The sequence below is a fragment of the Diadema antillarum genome, unplaced genomic scaffold (assembly GCF_040938485.1).
Source record: "Diadema antillarum isolate AM-2024a unplaced genomic scaffold, OU_Dant_1.0 seq00002356_RagTag, whole genome shotgun sequence".
NCBI lineage: Eukaryota > Metazoa > Echinodermata > Echinoidea > Diadematoida > Diadematidae > Diadema > Diadema antillarum.
The window spans coordinates 43,193-68,998 of record NW_027272970.1 but is presented as its reverse complement, the minus strand read 5'-3'; the positions used below and the strand labels follow the sequence as shown (position 1 = coordinate 68,998).

Here is a 25,806-nt window from a genome sequence, read left to right as displayed (position 1 = left end):
ATTAAAAACGTGTTAAATTCATCTCACCCTGCAGAGTGTGCCAAATTACTCACGCAAAAGTACCCATTTTTACAGTATATATCGTGTACGTCATTGTATACCACATCGAGGGAATGAGAAAGAAGTACAATCAGTGTCTTTAGAGAAAAATTAGGGCTTTTTTCAGCTTGGAAACAATACACGAGGTACTTTTGATATGAGAGGCAAATTTGTTATCAAAGTTTGAGAATACTGGTATACTCGCAAAATTCATGAAAGCAAACAGGAGGAGCATGCTCTTTTTTTTTCAGTGTGATGTAGACACTTATTTGAAGAAGTAAGAAAATGTAATACATTAAACAAAAGAACAAAGGATGATCCAAAGAATAATCACTAAACTTAATACTGTATATCATGAAGTAAAATTACTTCCTGTCTATTGAATTCAACACCTAGAATATTTAACTCACACCATATTCAGCTCTGTGTTCTGAAATGAAATGCAAACTGTTGTTACAAGTGGTGTGGTTTGATTTTTATCCCTTGTGTCTGTTCATTTTTTAAGGACATTTCATAAGTAAAATCTTGTCCACATTATTTTTTTCTTATTGAATGATTCAGTGTAAAAAGGTCAAAGTGGATTGTTTTCAGTGTCAAGTGTTAACAACTCTTACTGTAGTTTTTGAGCAATTTCTGAATAGTTCTTGTGATTTTTTTCCCCTCTACCAGGGCTGGAACAATCTTCTACATCAGAGGGCAGATCTCACCTGGAGATATTCTCACAGTAAGTATCCTTCATATCCATTAAATAGCAAGTTAATCATCTCTGTTAGGTAAGTATTAGCCTTTTGTCAAGGCCCTCTCGCTGTAATGGGCGAGCGAAGCGAGCCCAGCCGAGCGCGCCAGCGCGAGGGCCTTTTGAGATCTGCTTCACACATTATTATTCATGACACGTGAACCCTTCTGAATACTCATTTTAATGGCTTCCGGTCAACCAATGGAATGGCGCGCTCCCCGCATCCTCAGCCTTGGTGGTCATACCTGTTCGCATGCATCACTGACCACCCGAGGAGGTCTGCCACAGCAGGTCTGCGGCAGCGGCGTGCATTCGCTCTATTCAAATCGGGTTCGAGCAGACAGACACGCTGATTGGACCCCGACTTTTGCTCCCGAAATCGGGGAGCAAAAGTCGGTAATTCAAAGGGCTAACAAAAGGATGCGAAGCAGATCTCAAAAGGCCCTCGCGCAACCCCACTCAGCTGGGCTCTCTTCACCATACAGCGAGAGGACCTTGACAAAAGGCTAGGTAAGTATAGGTGTGCAGTTTGGCAACACAGTATTGAAGTGATGGGGGTTACCATGGCAACAGCCAGAAGCCTTAAAGGTCCAGTTTACCTTTGGGAACAGTGATTTGAAAAATTTTCAAGATATGACATTTAATGTATATCTGTAGGTCTGTTGTACCACAAAACATCCTATCATATGAAATTCTTGCGATAACAATAAACCATAACTGTAGACAGTTTAGTCTGGCAACATTTTATTATAACTATTGTTCATATTTTGTCTATTTAACAATACTTAACATTAATTATGTGGATTCAAATGTTTACATTGGTTGTTTCTATCCCAAACTCACATTTTGGAACTATTTTAAAGCACTAATGCTGGGTTTTTCATTCATCTGCAAATGGTAAATTATGCTTGTAAGTATACAGATGTGCAGTTTGCCAACACAGTATTGAAGTGATGGAGGTTACCATGGCAACAGCCAGAAGCCTTAAAGTGCAAAATCCACACTATGGTCAGGTTTACTTGGATACTGAAGTAATCTGAAACAAGCAGAATGGCAGGATGGCATAAAAGAAGAAGTGTCCTACAGTATGTTTAATTCACAACTCAGGGATATTTGGTGGCAGCCACATATGCAAATTAGTCTGAGGTGATGATGTCATGACTTGATAATGAGTCTCCATTATACCCGAGTATACAAATCTTCAACGAGTGTCTGTACTTGATCTTCCTGTGAGTGAATGATCCAGTATTGAATGTGTGCTTGAAATCCTTCCTCCAGTGCTCTAGAACAATATGAAGATCATTTTTGTGTTGTAATTTGCTGTTTAAGATCAGAATCATATATCTCTTCACATCAGCCTGTAGGAGAGTGACTACAACATCTCAGTTGGAAAAAGGAAGGTAGTAAGATCCTAATAGCACAGTACCATCGAAACCAGGAATATTCATGCTTTCCCTTTCATTCATGTCCCACTCCTAGACTTTCCTGTCAGTACTCTTTGGGGCCTTTGCTGTGGGGCAGGCTGGTCCCAGCTTCGGAGATTTCACCACAGCGAGAGGAGCTGCAGCTGTCATCTGGGAAGTCATTGACACCGTGAGTAATCTCTACTCTACTCTCCGCTGGGTTTGATGCGCTTGATAGCACAAATTTGATTTGATTTGATTTGATTTGATTTATTTATTCTCTGTATGGCATCATTTACATTTTTTTTTTAAATCAATATAATCAAACGTAATACATGTACATATTGTCTTATGAATTACCGTACAGAACGGTTGCCAATAATAAGCTATAAGCTTGACCCTTTGGCAACAAATTACCGGTACTGTATTTAATAAGTGGAGTGTTGCTTCTATCAGAATCGCTTACCGAATTTCATTTTGAATGGTTGTAATTATGCAACATTCTGTGTATACAATGTGGGAATACAGCAGGTGGATTTGATAGCAAATCAAACAAAATGAAATTTGAAAATACGTATGTGCCAACAAATGAGAATTCGAAACAATTTTAATAGGTGGACAATGTTTACTTTGTATGCACCCAATTGTTGATACACTTATAGTAAAACTTTAATCCATTGAGGACGGACTGATTTTGCTATAACATGCATTTCCCAAAGACACTTGCCCCAAGTATTCTCGGGACTCATCCTCAACAGGTTGAAAGGTACAACTGTATTGCATAGTCCACAGGTAACGTGAGCATACTATTTCACAAATTGGAACTTGGAAGACAACTTTATGAGTGATTAGATCTGCTACCCAGACAGAGAAAATTACTGTCTTCCCTTCTCAAAAACCAAAAGTGGCAATTTCATGCTTTGGAGATGACAATACATTGGATTTGTGTTACAAACAACAACAACAACAACAACAGTATATGTTCCAGTTGCAGTTGACAGTGAAACATATAATATATAGAGTATGTTGTACTAGATGGCGCACTGCAGAACATGAATATCTGAAATTCATCTTTTTTCCCCTTTCCCCTAGATACCAACCATTGACTGCTTTTCGTCAGAAGGCAAGAAGCCTGAGAAGGTCAATGGACAGGTGACCTTTGAGGGCGTCCACTTCAGCTACCCGTCAAGGTCAGAGGTCAAGGTCCTGAATGGTCTGAACCTGAAGGTCAATGTAGGTCAGACAGTGGCGCTGGTAGGCAGCAGCGGCTGTGGGAAGAGTACTTGCATTCAGCTCATACAACGCTTCTATGATGTCATCAAGGGAAGTGTAAGTTACAACAAGCAATACATAGTTGTATTGAAGAAAGCATGATGCATTCCTTGTTGTCTGGGATGAGGTTGATATTTTTGATATGATATCAACTTTAACCCTAATCAGGCTGGGCTTGGCTATGCTATATCTGGGGGGGGGGGGGGGGGGGGGGGGGGGGGCGGATTCCGCCCCCCTTCAGATCTCGCCTATGGAACGCGCGATCGCGCCGAAAATCGGCACACGCGACGCCCGCGACGTATTCTGTCAAAATGTATGGTTGCTTTCTCCGAAAAATTTGTCTTATATTTTATATTAATTAATTATTGTAATTTATGCATAAAATCTGTTTTGGGCTCTAAATCACTTATTAATGCTCAAATTAAGCTAATTTCTTTTTTAAAATGTTTCTTGTATCATTCTTCTGAGACATAGGATAAAAAAAAATCTGTATCGAAATTAATTTCTTATGTATTTTATTGTTTTTTGAATTTCTTATGCATTTTTTTGTTTTTTGACCTTTTGTTTTTGTTTGTTTTTTGGCCAAAATTTGTCACAGACATTTTTCAAAGCATTATTATGCTAAAATAAATTAATTTCGGCCATTCTAAGTGAAGATATGAATTTTTATGTGAATTAATTGAAAAAACACAATTTGCATTGGATTTGTACACAAAATCACGCTTTGGAGCAATTTTGGGGTTGACAAATTTTTTTCGAACAGGCGTCGCGTCAAAACGGTACGCGCGGGCGCAACAATTTTGGTCTCAAAAGTTGCGCGATACTTGAAAGAAAAAAGTCATGAACCATCGCGGCGGGAGCTTATCGCGTTGCGAAGATATTGCGCGAAACGTTGAGGGGGGGGGGGGCGGAATCCGCCCCCCCCCCCAGCCTGATTAGGGTTAAGACATACTGAAGAAGTTGTATTAGCTTAATATATAATTGAAGAGATCTGGGTTATCTATATACAGTACAGTACGTATCTCATTCATAGCAATAGCCTACTAATATAGTGTGATACAACACACACATTGTATTTTACAATAGCATATCATATGTAATTTTCGGCCTTTTACTGAAGAAGATGCATATAAAGCAGGCCCGTAGCCAGAATTTTTCAAGGAGGGGTGCGGTCACTAAAAAAACGGACCTTCGGTACCAATACCAATGATGACACACACACACACACACACACAATTATATATATATATATATATTCTTTGGACGACCGAACTACAAAAGTTGTATAAGAATTTGCGCGCGAAGCGCGCCGCAAATTGTGAATTTTGACTGTTTTAATGACGTTTTAAAGTCTCGAGGAAATTTGTATTTTTGTCTGTTGCATGCAATCACGTTACGGTATTTCATCTAGGAAATAGTAAAAACTCATTTTGCCAGGAAGTTACAAAGTTTAATTGTGTTCGAGACATTGCGCGCGTAGCGCGCCGCAAAATTGAGAATAGTGATTTTCCTGGTGTTGTTTTAACTTTTATTTTTTCTATTGTATACCCGCGTTAGCAGGCCTGAAGCCAGGATTTTTAAAGGAAGGGGGGATTGCGTTAATTAACAAAGTCCTTTGATACTGTCCCGGGAGGGGTAGCGACAATTAAAAGGTGGACACCATGCTCATACATGGACTTTCAAAATGGCCCCTAAACGAGTAATGATCATATGATTTTTTCGGGCCTTAAAAACAAGTATTCCTTAAATGTTTCCTGCACCCTAAAGAAGTACTTCATCATGATTGAACAATATACCATTTTCCCAAATTTCGGCCTTTTTGATACCCTTTGATTATATACGCTCGTACATCACACTTTCCATCTAATCCGTGAGAAAAAACGACCCCTATTACGCGTTTTCTTTAGCGAGTATGGTCACGGTGTCCACCTTTCAGTTGGAGTTTTCCATCCCATTGGATGCTGTTTGGAAGATGAAACATTCATTTTACTATACAGTATATCAACCGTTGGTATGCGAGTTTGTCAAAAACGAATATAAATAAGACAATTTTTAAAACAAAATGAATTGTAAATGTGAACCATTTATATTTTGCCTCCTTGTGGTAGGATATTTCCAGCATTTCCGAACTTTCAAATAATCATTTTAGATTTAATAATATTAAAGGTAGTAGATCCGATACGCAAACATCTCCAATATCAGTCAAATGTCATATTAACCATCATGCTAAGAAGGTTTTCTTTGTGAAATTTGGAGGTCAGTGAAATTCAAAAATTAAACATCCGTTAGCCATTGGAAGAAGTTGAGTGCAAATTCAGACCTCAGGCTTAGTGCTCAGATGTTTTCCTATTTGATTTGATCTGTCTTACTGTGCACACTACATACTGGAATTGTTATTTCTTATTTATTAAATTATAGTAGCATATTTGGTTACTAGCTGTCTCTAGGCATTTTCGAATTTGGGCTGCAAAGAGATCCACTACCTTTAAGTTAGAAGAGAGATAAGTAAATAATGATAAAATAAACAAACAAAAAAGAGTGAGTTTCTTTTGTAATACTATCTGACAAACTTTTTACTTTACCATTTTACTTCATAGCTCAGCACTTTCCATTCTCTCTCATACCCTCTTACCCATTACATTTAAATGAAATACAACTAAAATGAGTTTGCGTGCCTGCATAATACTCTTTGGAAATTATAAGTGAAAATGTTCTTAGGTTTTGGCTCACTTTAAAATGAGAACCAATAGAACTGTCACAACATGAGAAAATGTATAAGTAATAATCAACACTACATTTCCGAATTTGGCCTGCAAAGAAATCCGCTACCTGTAAGTTAGAAAAGAGATTAGTAAATAATGATAAAATAAACAACAAAAAAGAATGAGTTTCTACCGCCGTATCCAGAACAGAGCCTGAAACGGTGCAGGCTCAAGAAATCGTTTGTACTAATACGTCTTGAAGTACTGTGTGATACTGTTGACTCAGACTTCTACAAAGCTGTAAGTGAGAATTGTAATCCAATCCGACTCATTACCTGAGATATTTATGAAAATATATCAATAAAGAATGTAAATTAAATAACGATGCGTCACAATGCAGTCTAACGCTCTCACAATGCTATCATACATAGGGTTTTTCACTGACTGTTTTTACTCCGGAGCTCTTGCAATATTCAGGCTTTTGTAATACTATCTGACAAACTTTTTACTTTACCATTTTACTTCATAGCTCAGCACTTTCCATTCTCTCTCATACCCTCTTACCCATTACATTTAAATGAAATACAACTAAAATGAGTTTGCGTGCCTGCATAATACTCTTTGGAAATTATAAGTGAAAATGTTCTTAGGTTTTGGCTCACTTTAAAATGAGAACCAATAGAACTGTCACAACATGAGAAAATGTATAAGTAATAATCAACAGAACATTTCCAAATTTGGCCTGCAAAGAAATCCGCTACCTGTAAGTTAGAAAAGAGATTAGTAAATAATGATAAAATAAACAACAAAAAAGAATGAGTTTCTACCGCCGTATCCAGAACAGAGCCTGAAACGGTGCAGGCTCAAGAAATCGTTTGTACTAATACGTCTTGAAGTACTGTGTGATACTGTTGACTCAGACTTCTACAAAGCTGTAAGTGAGAATTTTAACCCAATCCGGCTCATTACCTGTGTTTTTTATGAAAAATATGAATAAGTGTGTGTTTAAAAGCATTAGATTATGCACGGAGATCGTACAGTTACTTGATAGATGATCTTTTCTCGAATGTTGGTACTAGCAAAAGGGCTAGAAAAAGCAGCTATTATGATTCGTTAGGCAGCATAATGGCCCAATGAGTGTTACAAGAGAACTGGAGTAAGACAGGCCTTTCATTTTGTTTTGTCTCTCCTGATCGTTCGTAAGAAATGCTAATTCATGACCACCTTTTCACAATTTGATTGGAGCATGCATTCATAATGGAAAATAGTTGACATAATAATCTATCCCCAGGCATTATCATGCCAACATGTACTTATATATACATGTACTATATCTTTGTGAGACGTAGATATAAAATGTCTCAGGTTTTCGATTATAGTAATTTCGAGGAAATTTCTTTAATTTTTATCATATATGTAAACTTGAGGCTATTAGATTTTCATCCACTTACCTCTGTTCCTGTGAAAAAAATGCAAGTGTTAACCTCAATGTCATCCACGAATCGCACGTACTCGGGCGGCCAGTGGAAAAAAAAACACCGGTCACACGCGCCAAGGGCCATGGCATGCAGTGCCAATATAATAATAGCTCGCACAAATTGATACATAACATTTGTGTTTGTGTGCATGGGGACGATCCGATGGTTCATACAACAAAAGGGTTTCGTACAATTATTTTTAACATTGTTAAATGTACTCTTCCACATTTACGTAGCATATAATGTGTCTTTATATTTATTTGGATTGTTATCTTGAGAATTGCTAAAAACCGTTATTATGAAAACGTGAACCTTTCAGAATTTGGGGGGTGCGTACGCACCCGACGCACCCCCCCCCCCCCCCCTGGCTACGGGCCTGTAAAGTCACATTTATGTTGTGTAATTATGATCTTGCTCAGTGATTTTAGCTTCAGGTACAACATGTACATGTACAGTGTAGGTCACTATTTCATTTCATTTATTTCCACTTTCATCATTGGGTTTACAAAGGTTGTATTAAAAAACAAAAATACATTGTATCAAGAAGCACAAAAATAGGCTAATTCAAAATGGTCCCTAGGCAAATGTTATGACATAAATACATGTAATCATTTATAATAAATTTAATTTTGCAGACAACTATTTTGTAATAGATCACTGTAGTGTTTGAAAATGCAGTTCCAGGGAAAGTATGTAAAGTCTTGATGCGTTACTCTCAAATTTATTTTTACCAGGTCAAAATTGATGGCATCGACATTCGGGACTTCAACGTGAGCTGGCTGCGCGACCACATCGGGGTCGTCAGCCAGGAGCCGGTTCTCTTTGCGACCACGATTGGGGAGAACATCCGCTACGGTCGTCTCGACGTGACCCAGGAGGAGATTGAGAAGGCTGCAATGGAGGCCAACGCCCACTCTTTTATCTCCAACCTTCCAGAGGTACGAGATCTGACCCCTTATCCTCCTACCCCGTATTTTCTCTCTTCTTGCAGGAGGTATTCGGATTTGCAGTGGACAAATGATGCATCAGTGGCATATTGCTTTCAACTGCAGAGTGTACAAATACTGCAGTCGGGTTTAAAGAAGTGCGGCAGTTTCATTTGTTATATATTCATTCATCAAACTCTTGCATCAGCTCTAAATTGCTTCAGCAGTTAAAGTGAAAACATAGGTCTCATATGCCTGCAAAATTGTCGATTTTTGCTCTAAAATGTGGACAAATGCATTGGAAATGTATGAACTAAGGCTATAATAATATGATTTCAGATGGGTAATGATGATAATGTGAAAAAAAAAGTTAATAAATTCGCCAGAAGTATGCCAGTCTCAGAGTGTACCAGATTGTGGTTGCTGGGCAATTTTCTGTAATCAATTATTAATAAACAAAAAATTAGGCAACAGCAATGGTACCTAGCAATCTTTGTGTTCAAGTGAATAGCACAGAGCTTTTTGGAATATATGATTGCTAGGGCACAATCGATCATCATGTCACTTTCTACCTGCCCACAATGCTGAATGGGGAGGACCCCCCTGGAATAGAAGTTGTGTACTACAACTGAAATTATCGTACACTTTTGATCTCAAAATACTCCAAAACAACTCATCATCCTGGCAAATCACATCAGCAAGATAGGTTTCTTGGTAGACCCTTTTAGGTAATTGCAAGCATATTCCAAATGGTGGAAGGTGAATTTCGAGCTCTTCTGAGAACTACGTTTTAGCTTTAACTACAAAGAGAGTTAACATTGAATTTAGGATATCAACGTGAGACAACCTGCTACATTCTAACCTTCTCTCTTACATTGCTCTTGTGTGCTGCTTCAACAGGGATACAACACTCTGGTTGGGGAGCGTGGAGCTCAGCTTTCTGGTGGTCAGAAGCAGAGGATTGCCATTGCCAGGGCCCTGGTGCGAAACCCAACCATCCTGCTACTGGACGAAGCCACGTCCGCCCTGGACACTGAGAGTGAAGGCATTGTTCAGGCTGCACTGGAAAAGGTGTGTTTCATATAGCTTAAAAAAAACAAAACAGAATATAAACCATTACTAAAAAAATATCAATGTTTTCCCCGCATTGGAGTGTTATTTTCTGTGGATTTCCTCTTACGGTCAAAATTTAGATTTATCACAGTGGCAACTTGTGCATATTCAATTTCTCATTTTTTCATTGAATATCAGTACTTGAGTGGCTTTACTATGCTTTAGGGTGTTGAGGCCTCAGCCCCCTGGAAGTTACAGCATACATGGTATATTTCCTTTGTTTTTATTTTCAAGAATTGCAGTGCAACCAATATAATGTGAAGTTGTCAGCTCAGAAAAATGATTGCCTCCTGTAACACAAGTGCATTGTTAATTTTATCGTAGATACATGTAGAATATCATTAGATTTTCTCTTACAAAGTGATATGCTACTTTCTCATTCTATTCACGCGGTTCTCAATTTGAAATTCAAACAATCTCTCCCGAAAATGTCTTTCAAGTCCACATTAGTGAAAAAAAAAACATTGGTAGTAGGGAAATGGCAGTCATATAGTAACAACACTGTAGTAATAGTGACTGTAGCAGTGCATGGTTGCAGTACCAGTACAAGTCGTAGTTACAGTGGTGGTATTATGTGTAGTGATAGCAATGATGCTGTAGGCTTTAGTGGGTACAACAGTTGTAGAAGCAGTTTGAGCGAGAGAAGTTCTGCTCAAAGTTACATCTTTGAGAGGCAGTGGTGCTCGGCTTCAACTTGTCGTCAACATCACCATTGCAACAGTTGTGTGTAATCCTGCTGCCATTTTTCACCCCCATATACAATATATATTCGCCGTCCAGGCTCAAGCGGGCCGCACCACCATCGTGATCGCCCACCGCCTCTCCACCATCGTCAACTCCGACGTCATCTGCGCCTTCAAGGACGGCGTGGTGGTGGAGCAGGGGCGGCACGAGGAGCTGATGAAGATGGATGGGGGCGTCTACCACACCCTGGTCATGAAACAGAGCAGGAAGAGCGAGGAGGATGCCAAGAAGGACGTCGCACTGGATGACGACGAGGAGGAAGAGGAGAATGGTAAGAGAAGACGTGACTCGTATGTCAGTGATGCCTAAATTTGGCCAGTAAATTTGCCTGCTCATACAGGAAGAGTGCTGCTCATTCAGCTAACCCTTTTCAGTTCATCCTCTTTCATTGTCTAATAGCTTTAAACACATCCCAAGGTTATGCAATTTATCAGTGCTATAACATGGTATTCATTCATTCATTCATTTATTTATTTTTTCCATCTCCAACAGAACTTGTAAATACATTTTTTTTTTCACATAAAACATAAGTACATATATGTGTCAGCATTACAATTTATGTTCAATGATATTTATCATATAAATGATATTTATGGATAAACAAATGATAGGGTTAAAAAAAAAAGCACAAAGAACATTTGGAAGTTTAGAAAATGCAGGAGATGGGGAGAAATGCTGAAGAAGCAAGGCATGCCTTACAGTGCCTCTTCTAAATGCAAAATCTACTGACAAGTGGTAGTCATTACTTAACAAGGGAGGAGGGTAATAGCATGTTTGAGTATCTGCCAATTTGTTGTTTGAATATCTTTGTGATGTCACAAGGCAAGGCACACTTTGTTTTTACTCTCCCAAGCTGATGTTGATTCGTAACGCCTATAAACACTCTTGCCCGTCAAGAATGCTGTATAAGTAGCAGAGCGTTTCTGTGCTTGTAGTGACTTAATATGACATCCCAGAGGAAATAGGACATACAATGTAAAATTACACAGCATTTGAAATTCAGCGTAGCAGTCTACTCCACCTAACAGTGCCTCCATGTATCTTTGAGCATGACACGATATGTGCTGGCTGCTCATTAAAGGAGACCTCCGGATGATTTTCAGATTTTTACATTTAAACAACTATAAATTAGTTATAACTGAGGACAGAGTTTCAGAATTTGTGATAATTGGGATAAAGAATAAGAATATTTTCAAAATTTAGAACAACTTGCAATGAACAAGGATGATGACATGGCAGAGTCACCATAAGAATACATGAGTTGGGGCTCGAGGAAGCAGAATAAAAGAAGAAGGCATGCATAGATTATACACAGGTGAACTCGCAAGCAAGCAGTATTGTAATGAATTACACTGCTACATTTCTGAAATATGTGAACCCCCTATGTCATCATCCTTGTTCAGTGTAATTTGTTTAAGGTTTTTCAAATTATTGTTTCTCTGCTCAAGAACCACAATAAATTCCACAAATCTATACATGGAGTTGTCGATTTATGTACTACATGATGTGAAATTATGAAAATCGTCTGGAATACGTCCCTTTAAACCCCTGAACCGAACTGTAGCATGCGCTTTACCCAAGTCTGGTATGAGAACATTGAGAATGAATGGGTCCCCTACTGCACATGACTAATAGTGGACATTACAGCATGTTTAATCCATGTAATAATCCTTGCCTGAAATCCCTTTTGACATGGTTGCCATGCTAACAACAGAGGAGCCAGTTGTTGGCACGCGGGCGGTTAGTCCCGCCTCGGTAAAAAGTGCCAGCATCCGCTTACCAGAGGGTGAGTAGGCTTTCATTGTGCGGCAATGTTTCCATCCATTATAGTGCATGAGTAGCAGTGTAGATGGCTTATTTACTATTAAACTAGTATACTCTTGACACTGAGTATACCTGAAAGGGAGTATTATTCATGTTAAAGCAATCACATATACCTCACAGATTTGTGGAAACTTTAAAGATGTGAAGGTATTGATTTGCTGCCATTGAGTGATGCTACGAGTGATATGATATATTATTGGAATAGAAGCTTTGGTCATGTAATAGCAACGTCATTTCAGTCATGTAATTCCACCTTTTGTCTTTTTTTTTATTACTCATCAGGAACTAGAATGACATTTCCTTTCAAGACAAATATAAGACAGATTCTTATTTAGATGTCTAAAAACAAACAAAACCAAAACAAAACAAATTTTAGTATGGAATGTGTTGTGCACAGATAAAATGCAGGGTGTGTTGTGTACAATTTACCATTCTATTGACCAAAGAATACTACATGCAGAATTTATTCTGTAATGCACGTGACAATTTGAAATTTATTTTGGCATGGCTTCTGTGTCTGTTGTTCTTTCGAAAAGTCTACAAATTTGGTGCTTTTGTTTCCATGTTAATTGCCTTGTGTGAATAGATTCTGTGTTTATGGCAAAATGTAGTGGGACATTTTGTACTTATGCTGTATATCTTTAGCATCGTATGCATTAGCTGTGGAAAAAAGAGAGTAAGAATAAGTCAAGGGCTTGTTAATGTACACGCTGTCATGCTTTCTTACTCTTTGCGTGTATTCTAGATTTGTCTATTTTCTTTATTTTTATATTTTCCTTCCTTCAATGTGCATAAACACATTAATTGTGTTGTGTGTGTGTTACATGTATGTGCTACATACGTGTAGGTTTGGATTGTTATGATTATTTGATATCCATGTACACGTATGTGCTTATATTATTTGCTATTGTCTGTGCATAAGGGGGTAATCAAACTCTGTGATGATGTATAATTTGATATTAGTACAGCTTTGTAAAGCTATGTACAAGATGTAGTATAAAAGACAATCATCACTGGAATCTTGGCAACTTGAATGCTGCTTAATAGTAATTAGTATACCTATTTTTGTCTTGTCATTTTGCATTTTATAAGGCTGAACTAGGGAGTTTGGTGCCGGCAAATCTTTCTACATGTTTTTTTTTTCTTTCTTTTTCAGTCAAATTAACAAAAGAATATGGTGGTACAAAGTATGTCTGTCATATACAACTGCATGTGTGTACTAAAGCTGTTAAACACTAGTCCCAACTATACTCGGGCAGCTGTCTATAGGAATTACATGTTAAAAGCAAAATCAGCTCGTCCTCAAGGGGTTGAGATATTGCGTTTTATGAGCAAGACTGACAGCGAAGTGATGAACTGTGTCCACATGTATCAAAACTTGCACACATTGATCTCATGTACAAAGCTATTGAAACCAGGAAGGAAGTGAGTTTAATATGTGTTCGTCAGTCTCTGTCCACATGCAAAACTTATTGCGTCACGTCTTTTATCATCCCCATTTTCATCTCAAAACACTTTCTCTTTCCTTCTAAATCTTTTTGTTTGACAAAGTTGATGTTTTGTTCAGTCATGACATGGCAAAATTGAAAGGAAGTGTTGTGCAATCAACGTCTTTTCTAACTGCTTCCAAAACTTTTATATTTATTAAACATATCAATCAGTCATAAGATTGAGAATTTTTATTTTCACTTTCAATCTTGAAGGATTCTATGAAATGAAAACAAAAAAAAAGACAAGAAAAAGCAGGAAATAAGCCATATTCTTATCAGTTGCTTTTCTGACTGTCATAAATGTATAAAAAGGAAGCACTGTGCAATGTCGTGATAATTATTTTCCATTCAGCACTCATAATGTAGTAGATTAAGTTTCTTTTTGTGTAGTCCCAGTGCATCATTGTGAAAGTAGAACAAGATACTTATGTATCCTTCATGACCACGTCGCATTGATCATGTGTTCTGTACATTGTTTCTTGGAAGGCAAGTGTGACTGTATGTAACAATTTTTTTTTTTCAGGTCGTGAGAATCGAGTACGTTCCTGGTTTATGACAGATATAAGTGAAATAAAATCAAATTTAGCTGTCATATCCATCCACCCACACCATCTATGTGATACAGAAGAAATTTTCTATATGAAACTGAAAACCAAGCTGTCCCCATAACAATTATAGATGTATGTTAATTATGTTCTTTGTTTTACTTTGCTAAATGACACATTATTATTTTTTTTGTGTGCTAGATTTTCAAGTCCTCCTTCAGAAATGACAGTCTTTCCTCATCAACAAAGTCTACAACTTTCCCTCTTCACCCTGGTGTTCTGTGCAACCATCATATCATCTTTTTTGTTTTACTTTACTATTCATGTTTTGTTTATTATTATGAAATATATGCTTCCTTTTCCAGGCCACGAAGAGAAAGTTTACAGAGAGGGATCTGTGAAAAAGGGAGGTTTGAAGCGTATGCTGTCCAGAACGCAGTCCCAGATTTCTGGAGATTCCAACAAAAAGGTTGGTGCATTCGAGGAGACTCTTATAAGTACCCTCATATACGAGGGGGAAAAAAACCCCAAACAAACAGCAATGTGAGTTAAAGATAATTTTTCCCAGAAAAGACAATAGCCCTCAGTAGCAATCACTGTTGAGGGATCAGCAATATGTGAACAGTGCTGTAGAATTGCAATGCAGATCATGTGTATGGCATATTATTTGTAATTCAAAGTCAGCGAGTTGCTTCATGTGACAGAGTGGATGTCCTCTTCCTTTAATAAAAGGCAGCTAGGAGATGCCTTTTGTATGGAAATGAAAAAGCATTTCACCAATGTCTCTTAACCCTAACTGCACTGGAGGGCGGGGGGTGGGGTGGGGGGCCTTGGAGACCCCCCCATACTTTTGACGATTGCATCGCGACCACTGGGAATTTCAGATTCTCGCTTCATGACTTTTTCCCCTGAAGTCTTGCGCACATTTTGATACCACATTTGTCCATATCGGACCTACCTAGGGGGTGTTATGGGTCAATTAGTATGCGCATGTCATTAAAACGGCTAATCGCTGCATATATTTGTGTACAGTTACATACTGTCAATAGACCATGGATTGCATTACTTTATAAATTTTCCTCAGGAATTGGTTTTCCACTTGGTTCATGCGTCTATATTGTTCTGAAATAAATTGGGCAAAGTTTAGAAACAATGATATACATAAGGAATGTAAAACAATAGAAAACATAAGAAATAAAAACAATACAAAACATAAGAAATAAAAACAATACAAAACATAAGAAATAAAAACAATACAAAACAACAAAAAAGTTGTTTTTTCTCGTTTTTTTTTTCTCTTTTTGATTTATTTCACATTTGGGAAACATTCTTCATTATTACACAGTTTTTGTGTAATTTTGTACTTGTTTAGGCTGAAATTATGAAAATATACCCCAAATACATAAAATACACATTATGAATAATTAATTAGCTAATTATGCAAAAAATGGCATAATTGATTAAAATAAATTACACCATCAGATTCATCACGCGAAGATCTATCAGCATGCAAATTTTCAAGTTCATCGGACCTTGCGTTTCCGAGATCAATGGGGGGGGGGGGGCCTCCCAGGCCCCCCCCCCCCAGTATTTTCATGGAGCCAAATAGCCCAGTACAGTAAGGGTTAACAAAGTATGTTAGCTAGCAGTATGAACCAGAATTTTACATGTCAGAATTCTGCAAGTGAGGGGGTGAACTGACCAATAAAACTTTATGTTTTGATATCTGTTTACGTGTGTACACCACATACACTGTATTCTATTAAAAGACTACATATTTTATTAAAGGTCCCTGTTGCAAGACCAACAGTACTTTATGAATGTTTCCCTCAGTTCCTGTGTGTGATTATTGAAATTACTGTCTCTGGTTTCTAGGAGGAGGAGGAGGAGGATGCGGCGGCTCTAGAGAAGTACTTCAGCTGGGGTCGGATCTGGCGGCTGAACACTCCCGAGTGTGGATTCATCTTCCTGGGTTGCGTCGGGGCGGCCATCAACGGGGGCATCCAGCCTGGGTTTGCCATCATCTTCAGCAACGTGCTAGGGGTAAGTGGGGAAGCCCCTTAGTGAGGTACTGACCCCACCCATCCCCACCCATCCCCCCCCCCCCCCCACTCCACCCCCTTTGCCCTCCCTTGCATCAATTCATGGGTGTGGCACACTGCTATGTAGAGGATAAAGTGCTCTTTACTCTCAATCAGGGGATATTGAGATTAATATCTGATTCGCCGTGTAAGCATCATCCTTTGAGGAGGGGGAGATTTTTTACAGACAATTTCTTCCATCGATGTAGATGTTGATGTAGATGTAGATGTAGAAATGGGTTGAGTCCAGTTGCTTAGATACAGATATGGCAGGGACCTCCATAATCATAGTGCCATAATGATGAGGCTACCATGAATAGATACATGTAAGAGTGTATCGCCTTGACCGTCACTATAGGCCTCATTGCATACCCCGTAAATACCAATGTATTCATGCAGTTTTTCATCGCGGCCATTGCATCCAGTAGAGACAGTTAGCATGCAATTGCAATGAATATAGTAGACTCTAAGGACTTCTCAATTTTAGGCAGAATAATTCCTTGTTCTGCTACCTTTTGGTGAATCATACACTCGGTCCATTGGCATAGCATGATGCTAGTTCATTGGCACCAGAGTGTTAATGCTGATATGTAACGAGAAATTAGAAAAAACAAGATGAGTAAAATACTCTTCATTCTGATATACTGTACGTGTATATTCAGTCGACTGATATATGGTGGCATCCTAATTTTGCAAGACAATCCTCTGATAGGATGTAGTCAGTTTAAATTGGTGTATTTTATTTGCAGCTGTAGATTTTGTGATTTTCTTTCTGCACCTCTTCATAGTCCTATGGAATCCCAAGTTTTCTCACTGCAAATCAGGTATATATCATATGCTGCCATGCAAAGATCAGAATTCTTTTTTTTTTTTTTCATTGCTGGAATTCTTTCATCGTTATTATTATTATTATTTTTTTTTCTGGAAGGCTTTTGGTCTCCCTACCAATGGAGAAATCTTCTCTGAAATCACCAAGTACTGCATTGCATTCGCTGGGCTCGGAGTAGCAGCTCTGATAGGGAGCATTATACAGGTTAGTGACTTGAGAGTATACAGATATTGTAATCTTCACAGTGTTGGCAAGATGTAAATACATATGTTCAAGTACTTTCTTCCGAAAATTATTCTTCTGAAAGTATAATTCTATTCAATTTGAAAGCACAAAAATAGCAATACCAAAAGCTGAACCTATTTTGTGTTCTGCTGTATGCTAATTGCTTATATATGACCATTTCTCCAGTATTTTCTGTAAAAAGGAGTTACTTCTTTCTTTCTTTTTTTAAAGTAATGCAGGAGATTTTGACAACTCCAGAAAGTATGGTTTTTCTTTGTGCATTTGCCTTCTACTTTGTTTCAGATTTTAGTTCTTGCAAATATGTTAGAGTTCTCAGTTGCAGTTCATATAAGGATGTTCTGATGGAAGTCAAGTGTAGCCTGCTTGACATGTTTGCATACTAAACCGCTGAGTATATATATATATATATATACTGTTTAGGCGTGACAGATTTTATCTCACGAGCGTTCGCCCGCGTCCGGCATGCCTTCTTATCTGTTAAGTAGCCACCTTGGCACGAGCTTGGCATGCGCCCATGCCGTCCGCGTTCCGGGAACGCCAGCTTAAAAGTCTTTTGTTTAGTGCCTTTGTTTCGAACACAATAGCGTCAACTTCACTGCACCCAATCGACCACGAAGCCATCGCTCCATGTAGCCAGCGTTCGGGAACGCCCGGATTAAGTCTTCCCTTTGTCTTGTGCTTAACACTTACACAGTTGATTTCATGGAAGCTTAAAAAACGGACAAACTAGCAAACAAATGAAACCACGAAAGGCATTGCACTATTACGCGTTAGTAACGCTGTGATTACCTTAATTTGCGTCGATGAGAGGCGTAATCAAGAAGTATCTGAAATAGTATCCGAAATATAGTATTTGTTCCCCTTACATGAGCGTGAGACCACTCTTGTAAGCAGCTTCTCAGGTGAAGCAAAATGTGTGTAATGAAGTGACAAGTGTATAAGAAAAACATTCACAATAGCTAGGTAGATTGACGGAAACTTGACACCCATGGCCGTGCCAGCCAGGCAACAAGCTGGTGGAAATTTCCAGGAACTTCAAAGCAGGTTTGCCGCCAGGCAAAAACCGCAGGGTAAAGGAATTTGCGTACGCGCTGAATGGGTCGTAAACATCGTGTCAATTGCATGGGGCCTGGGAGGGAAGAGGGGCTATGTATAGTACATGTATTAGTAACCCTGTGCTGTGTGATACGTGCATGCTGTTGGAGACACGTGCTGTAGTTGGCGAGAGCTAGCTGATGAGAGCTCCCTGCACCTGTAAAACCAAGGAGGTACCAGGCGAGCTCGCCTAGTACCTCCTTCCTGAAACCAGGGAGGTACATACACATCTGGCTCTGCTGAAACTATGGAGCTTTAGTAGAGTAAACCTCGACATTGCTTAAGTCGACACGATAAAACAGTCCCGATTTTTTGTCTTGTTATTCCTTGAAAATTTCTTCGTCTTAGTCGACATTTATAAGTCGACAACTCGCGTAAGTCGACCTGATTTTTTAGTGCCAACTGAGCTGAAATACGTGTTTATTCCCTCGTCTCAGTCGACATAATTTTTCGCTCAAAATCTTATCGCCATTCTCTTAAAAAAGAATAAATTGTTTTCCCGCTCTGATTCGCTGCATTTCTAATCGGTAATTCCCTAGTGTATGGCGTGGTAGCGTTCGCGCCATGCGTCCATATTGTCTTGTACGCCAGAAATGAAAGGGCATACATTCATTTACATTGGAGAATTACATGTAGTTGGCTACCCACCAAAGCAGTTCACTTTCCCCCTTTTCTGCTCGTTATTCTCAAAACGCAAAAACTTTGTACACATAAAGGTCCTAGCAGAAAATCATTATCAGAACATGAAATACACGTGTAGGTGTTTCTGTTTATCCGAATATTCTAACGTTAATTATTCCGAAGCGTTAATAGAAACCTGGGCCCGTTTTTAGAAAATTAATCAAATGCAACTACATGTAATTAAATGCAGCTGAAAATTAAATGCAGGTGTATCAAATCACGAGCAACTTTGCACATAAACGCAAGTGCGTTGCTGCCAAAAGGCTTGCGTTTGATATAGTATGAAACTAGAAAATAGTTGTATGAACCTGAAACTCAATTGCGTTGAAACGCAACTCTAAAAATCAAATGAAGTCCATCAATCACGCGCAACGCTGTATTCAAACGCAAGAGCGTTGCAGGGAAGACTTGAGGTTTTCGTAAGAAACTATAGAGAAACTGCGTTTAAAAGCATCTCTTAACATCTACGGAGGTGCGTTATTGTTGAAAAGTCTTGCATTATTTTGTTTGTTTTTTCGTATGCAAAATTAAAAATTAAACGCAGCTCTGAAAATCAAATGCAATTGTAAGTCCATGTCATCACGCGGAACGCTGAATAGACGTGCGTTTGATATACGAAACTTGAAAATTGTAGGGAACTTCTTTAAAACTCAGTTGCGTTTCAACGCGATTCTAAAAATCCAATGCAAGTCCATCAAATCACACGCGACGCTGTATTTAAACGCAAGAGCATTGCAGAAAAGACACACTTTTTGTACGAAATTATAAGAAACTGCGTTTAAACGCATCTCTAAACATCTACGGAAGTGAGTTATTGTTGAAAAGACCTGCATTATTTTTTACTTCTTACGCAAAATTAAGAATTAAACGCAACCCCCAAAATCAAATGCAAGTCCATCAAACACGGAACGCTGAAAAGACTTGCATTTCATAATCATCCGACACTAGAAAATTGTAAGAAACTTAAACTCAATTGCGTTTAAACACTAATTCTAATAGTCAAATGCAAGTCCATCAAATCACAAGCAACGCTGTATCTAAAACGCAAGAGCGTTGCAGAAAAGACTTGCGGTTTTTGTACGAAACTAAAAACTGCGTTTAAACGCATAAAAACTATAAACCGAAGCGTGTTATTGTTGAAAAGACTTGAATCATTTTTTGTTTCGTAACGGAACTTTCGCCATGATTGAACTTAGTCTGCACTAGCAGGGGAAAGACATCGCAACATTAACACGTTTCAAACTACCGAAACGCATCGTGCTTCACGAAATGTCGATGAAAAAAATAGTAGCAAATTATTGTTACTGTAGTTCGCTATTCCGAAGGTTTAAATCTCAGTCCAAAGTTAATAAGTTCGACGATGGAAAGATGTTTATCTTTACGAAGGTTAGTAATCCGAAAGATGTCGTTTCCGGATTAACAATTTTTCTTGTTTTTATTTCAGACTGGCCCGCGCCGTACATCACAGAGCGGTAATGTTGCGAATCGGAGCGCGAGAACAATTCATTTTCAGAGTATGGCAATAGAAATGTAAGCAAAACAAATAAAAATATGGCGACTTAGGGAAGGAAAATCACACATCCTCTTTCAACTCAGTCGGCACTGAAAAATTATCTCGACAGAATCATACGAATTCACACGCATATCTTCACAGCAACGCACTTCAATTTAAATCGCAAATTTGCATGCACTTTGGGGAATATGCGTTTGTTTTTTTCATATCAAATTTAAAACGTACAGTGTCTAGAAACGGGTCCATGTTTCGGATCCCGCTTTTTCAAAAGCTCTCAAGATTTTTGTGTTTTGTGCATTGCCGTTACTAACTTCGCGTATATGTGCTTCTTTCGCAATAAAACTCGAATTAAGATGTACACAGCGATAGAGGCTCAGCTCAGTAGATACTTGCCTCCAGTGACAATATTCTTGTGTACAACAAAAGAGTTTGTGAGCCCATTAGCGCAATGTCTATTCATACCTATACCTGGTGCCCGATCGATACTTTCATTGTTTGATGGCACATGGTATTGTAGTTGACCATGGAAAGGGGATACTGTCATAATAGGCATACAGCTTGACTGTTTCCGCACAGGAGGAATACCAACCTGTCCATTCTCAAGTCGACCTGCAAAGAGAATCTCGCTTTTGAGCATTTCAGGCTCTTGGAGAATTATGGGAGGAACGGGTTAAGAAAACTCATTTAAACTATGAATGTAATTATCCCTCTTCCCTGGTTATGTAATGGGCTGTTTAGAGCTCATCAGTGAAGATTGAAAGTAAGCCTACTTTTTGCAAAGCGTATTATAATGACAACTTGTGCAACAATAATTAACCTGGCTATTTGTTAACTGGCAAAATGTAATGTTTGGGCTTATTTTCTTATAGGTCAGCAAGACGATATGCGGATTCCGTAAAGTTATGGGTAAAACCTAATGTCCTGAGAGAAGACTTACTAATTTACCCGCGCTTGGAACGGATAAGTCTACCGACTCTCACCAGGAAAAATTTCTTCAGTACTACATACAGTGCTAGCCGTATATAGTACTATGATAGGTTATCTTTATAACAGGCGGGAAGGACAGTGCATCTTCTACAAATGATTTGTCTCTCGTGGAAGAAAACCCGTCTCCTTGCGTGAATTTTAGCTCCTTTTTCAAGCTTGCGGGAAACGCGATGGATGGACCAAACGTAATCACAAAGCGAGGAACATCGTTGTGAACATAAAAACTGAGAAATATGCAAGAAACAGTAACGGTCATTTTCATCTCTGTCTGCAATTAATTATTCCAAAATTTCGTTAATCACATAGAATGCAATTAAGTTCGTTTTGATGAATATTCAAGAACACACACACACACAAAATAAAAAAGTTATTCCGAAAGTTCGTGAACTAGAAAACGAAATGCCTTAATCTTAGTATATTTTGTTAGGATATAATTATATTCCACTGCTTGAAACGCAGTGAAGGGGGGGGGGTCATAAAGCTGTTCGTAAAGATACGAACGACTTACGAGTGACTGATGATAAGTTCTTGTGCTGAATTATGGAAATTCTGATAAGTATAGCACATCAGAACTGATCACCAGTCGCTCGTAAGTTGTTCGTAACTGTACAAACAGATTTATTAAACGCCCCCCCCCGTAACACAATAATGTGATACTAGAAAGCTTTAATGTCATGCTGAGTTAAGTAACCAAGTCAGTGGTACTTCATATTTTATGCAGTGTTTCAAAGTGACAGATTATGAGAAAGATATGTATCAATGTTACATTCGTGTGTATACATTAATTTTGATGGTTTATAGTACTGTTGTACATGCAATTACCATGATCTCGGCAGACGACTGACCAGCACCAATTGTCTCAATTGGCTTTCCTATGCTTTTTACGTCGCCTACAGAATGGGTATCCTCTGGTCCTTTCAATTCAGGTATTCATAATTGCTTATAAAGCACCCTCTTTAGTTTTTACAATCGGAAGGGAATAGCAGCAAGAAACATCCTCGTTTAAAAGAGGCTTTTCTTAATAGCAGGTATGCCCTTTTTCTTCTGCTTCCCTTGTTTTGGGGCAGCAATAACAGCCATGGAGCTACAAGCAACAAAACTTGTAGCTCCTTGCTAAAGATGCACCCGACACACAAAAGCGCACCGACGTATTCATTTTGCGGCACGGACAAAAACACACCGAAGTTCACATCAGGCTGCCGTATTGGTCGATGATAGATACCGTCTTATAATTGGATGATTTTCTTTGACTCCTCATATAGAATGCTTTCGCCTTATGAAGTGACAGAGGAGGAGCGTAAACGCCGTCGTGCGTCGCTATAAAGAACGACTGCTGTATTGTTTCGTTTAGGGAAAGAATCGGGTTGTGAGCTTGAACGGAAACAGAACCTGAATTTTAAGAGATTGTCATGGTTTTGTTTGTTTACTTGTTCGTTCGTTTGTTTGGTTGTTCGTTTGTTTTTGCTTTTTAGAAAGTGAACTACTGACAATAGCGTACAAATATTCGTATTTAAGGTTTAAAGGGATGTGGAATTGGATTATGTAAAGCTAAAAGCCGCGTTTACACATGTTCACGGCAACCACGGCAGTCACATTTCAGGCCATCACGGACAAAATGGGACGGACGTGAAACAACGCTGTGAGACGAGATAGGCAAATGTGACAGGCCGTGATTGCCGTGGATGTCGTGTCACATTCTTAAACTGTTAAAAAAAATTGCCACGGCAGTCCCGGTGCTAATGAGGAATTTTGTATGCCTTGATAAAATGGGATGAATGCAATGAAACACGACGGCACGTAATAGACCCTAACAAAACTTGGAGGCGGTCCGCAGCGGGACGGGACGGAAAATATTGATAGTCTATAGCCTGATCAGACGCCGTGAGAACAGCGTGTGATAGCTATAGAATATGTTCGCCGGGGCGAGGACTGGAACGATCCGAACAAGACTTAGAATGCGAAGGTGGGGGGGGGGGGGGGGGGGGGGGGAACCAGGAGAATGTCTCAACTGCATATACTAGTATACCCACAGCGCACTGCATCTCAGGCAAATACAACGTGGCCGCCGGGAACATGGTGTAAACGTAGCTTTAGAGTCTGTAGAATCCACATTTATATCTATAGGCATAACTAAAACTTGATTTCTCGTGACTCTGACACACTTTGACAGACTTTGACAGATTTCTGTGCACAACATGTACATGTAATATTCAATTCCACACACATACACACACACACAAAAGATCTTCGACCTCCTAGACCATTCTCCCGCCCATCATTCTCTCTCTGCATCTTTTTCTGTTGTTATTTTGTTCCACCTATGGGGATGTATTCTATGTTCGGCAATAATAGCGCGTTTCATCGTGTTTTGTTTTGTTTTGTTTTATTTCATTTTTAGATTTAGATCGGAAAAGCAATATAGACGGGAGGTAAAATTCTTGAAGCAACTATACAGTTTCAATTTTTAGTTTGACATCGTTCTTATATTTTGATGTTCGTTGCACCTGTAAGGTTCTTGTAATGCGAAAGTTAAATAAGATTCGCTATAATATTCTCGAAAATTCCCTCTGCCGTATTGATATTCGTTAATGTGAAAAATAAATACGATTCATTAATCCGAAACCGCACGAATTTTGTGATTCTAAGGGTGCATTTATCGGGATATTAAATTAATTACGTTACTCTGAAAACGAATAACACAACTTGTTCCTTTTAATTTCTGGGATTAACAAAACATCAGAAAGCAGAGCTTATTTAATTTTCGGATTTTTAGTCTGGCATTGGGGGTTAGTAGTTCGGAAAATAAGTATGGAAAATCTTTGAGGCAAGAAAATAATTTGAATTCCTATTATGGCATCGTTATTTCCTTTGCCTTATGTTCATTATTCCGAAAGAAGAATAAGGTTCGTAAATCCGATGGTTCTTTTTGCTGAACCCGCAAAACACGCAAATTTGATATGCCTTATGTAATGTGTTAATCCAAAATTGTATTAGGGCTCGTTAATACCATTTGTGGCATTATTCCGAAGGTTCGTAAATGTGAGAATGAATTACGTGCATGGTACGAAACTTATGTCATTTTTGGCTAAAAGAAAATTAAAAACGCCGAATCTTTTCCTGTGACGGGAATATATGGGTTTATTTCTGAACGTGACATCCGTTTACTTCTTTGCACGATATTCATCATTCCGGGAAAAAAAAAATATTCAGATGGTTCATTCATCCGAAAATGGAAAAAAAGGTGGGTCGTTTATCTGTAAAGAAATTATCATATTCGTGGTAAGAAACTTCGTTTTCGTATCAGCTATATAACGTCCGAAATTTCGAAACTTATATAAAAAAGAAAAGCGAACCTTCGGCATAATAACAAACTTTAGCGAATCGTAACAGTTTTTTTTTATTAATCGAGCAGTGTGGAATAACAAATCCGACATTTGTTTTAGCATGGTATTGAGCAGAATGTTACTGCTATTCACTTCCAAAAGTAAAAGCAATTATCTGACATTTATTCTGGCATCTTCTGGAGCCGAATGTGATTGCTATTTACTTTCGAAAGTAAAGCAAATATCTGACATTTATCTAATCACCATACGGAATTGAATATTACTCTGATTCATTTCCGAACGTCAAAGGAAACATTCGACATTTATTTTAGCATCTTCCGGAGCTGAATGTTTTTGCTATTTACTTTCGAACATAAAAGCAAACATCAGAAATTTATTTTATCATCATACAGAGTTGAATATCATTATTATTCATTTCTGAACGTCAAAGCAAACATTCGACAATTATTTCACCATCTTCCGGAGCCGAATGTTATCCTTATTCATTTCCGAAGGCAAAATCAATTATCTGACATTAATTTAAGCACCGTACGGAGCTGACTCTTACCGTTATTAATTTCCCAAAGTATAAGCAAACATCCGACATTTATTTTAGTATCATACGGAGTCGAATATTACCGTTATTCATTTCCAAAATTAAGAGTAAACATCTGACATCTATTTTAGCATCTTACGGAGCCGATTGTTACCGCTGTTCATTTTCGAAAGTAAAGGCAAACATCCGACTTTTTTGGTGGCCCGATCGTACCAAAATCTTC

At 38.4% G+C, this 25,806-nt stretch overlaps 1 protein-coding gene across 1 annotated transcript in view; it reads left to right on the top strand.

Moving 5' to 3' along the window:
* The window catches only part of LOC139714635 (ATP-dependent translocase ABCB1-like), a 53,137-nt gene that overhangs the window by 12,947 nt on the left and 14,384 nt on the right, over positions 1-25,806 (top strand). Inside the window, exons 9-17 of the mRNA XM_071626315.1 lie at positions 709-763; positions 2,255-2,368; positions 3,271-3,507; positions 8,365-8,568; positions 9,457-9,627; positions 10,450-10,696; positions 14,647-14,741; positions 16,148-16,315; positions 17,282-17,386. Coding sequence (XP_071482416.1) covers positions 709-763; positions 2,255-2,368; positions 3,271-3,507; positions 8,365-8,568; positions 9,457-9,627; positions 10,450-10,696; positions 14,647-14,741; positions 16,148-16,315; positions 17,282-17,386 — 1,396 coding nt within the window. The remainder of the gene's footprint in view (positions 1-708; positions 764-2,254; positions 2,369-3,270; positions 3,508-8,364; positions 8,569-9,456; positions 9,628-10,449; positions 10,697-14,646; positions 14,742-16,147; positions 16,316-17,281; positions 17,387-25,806) is intronic.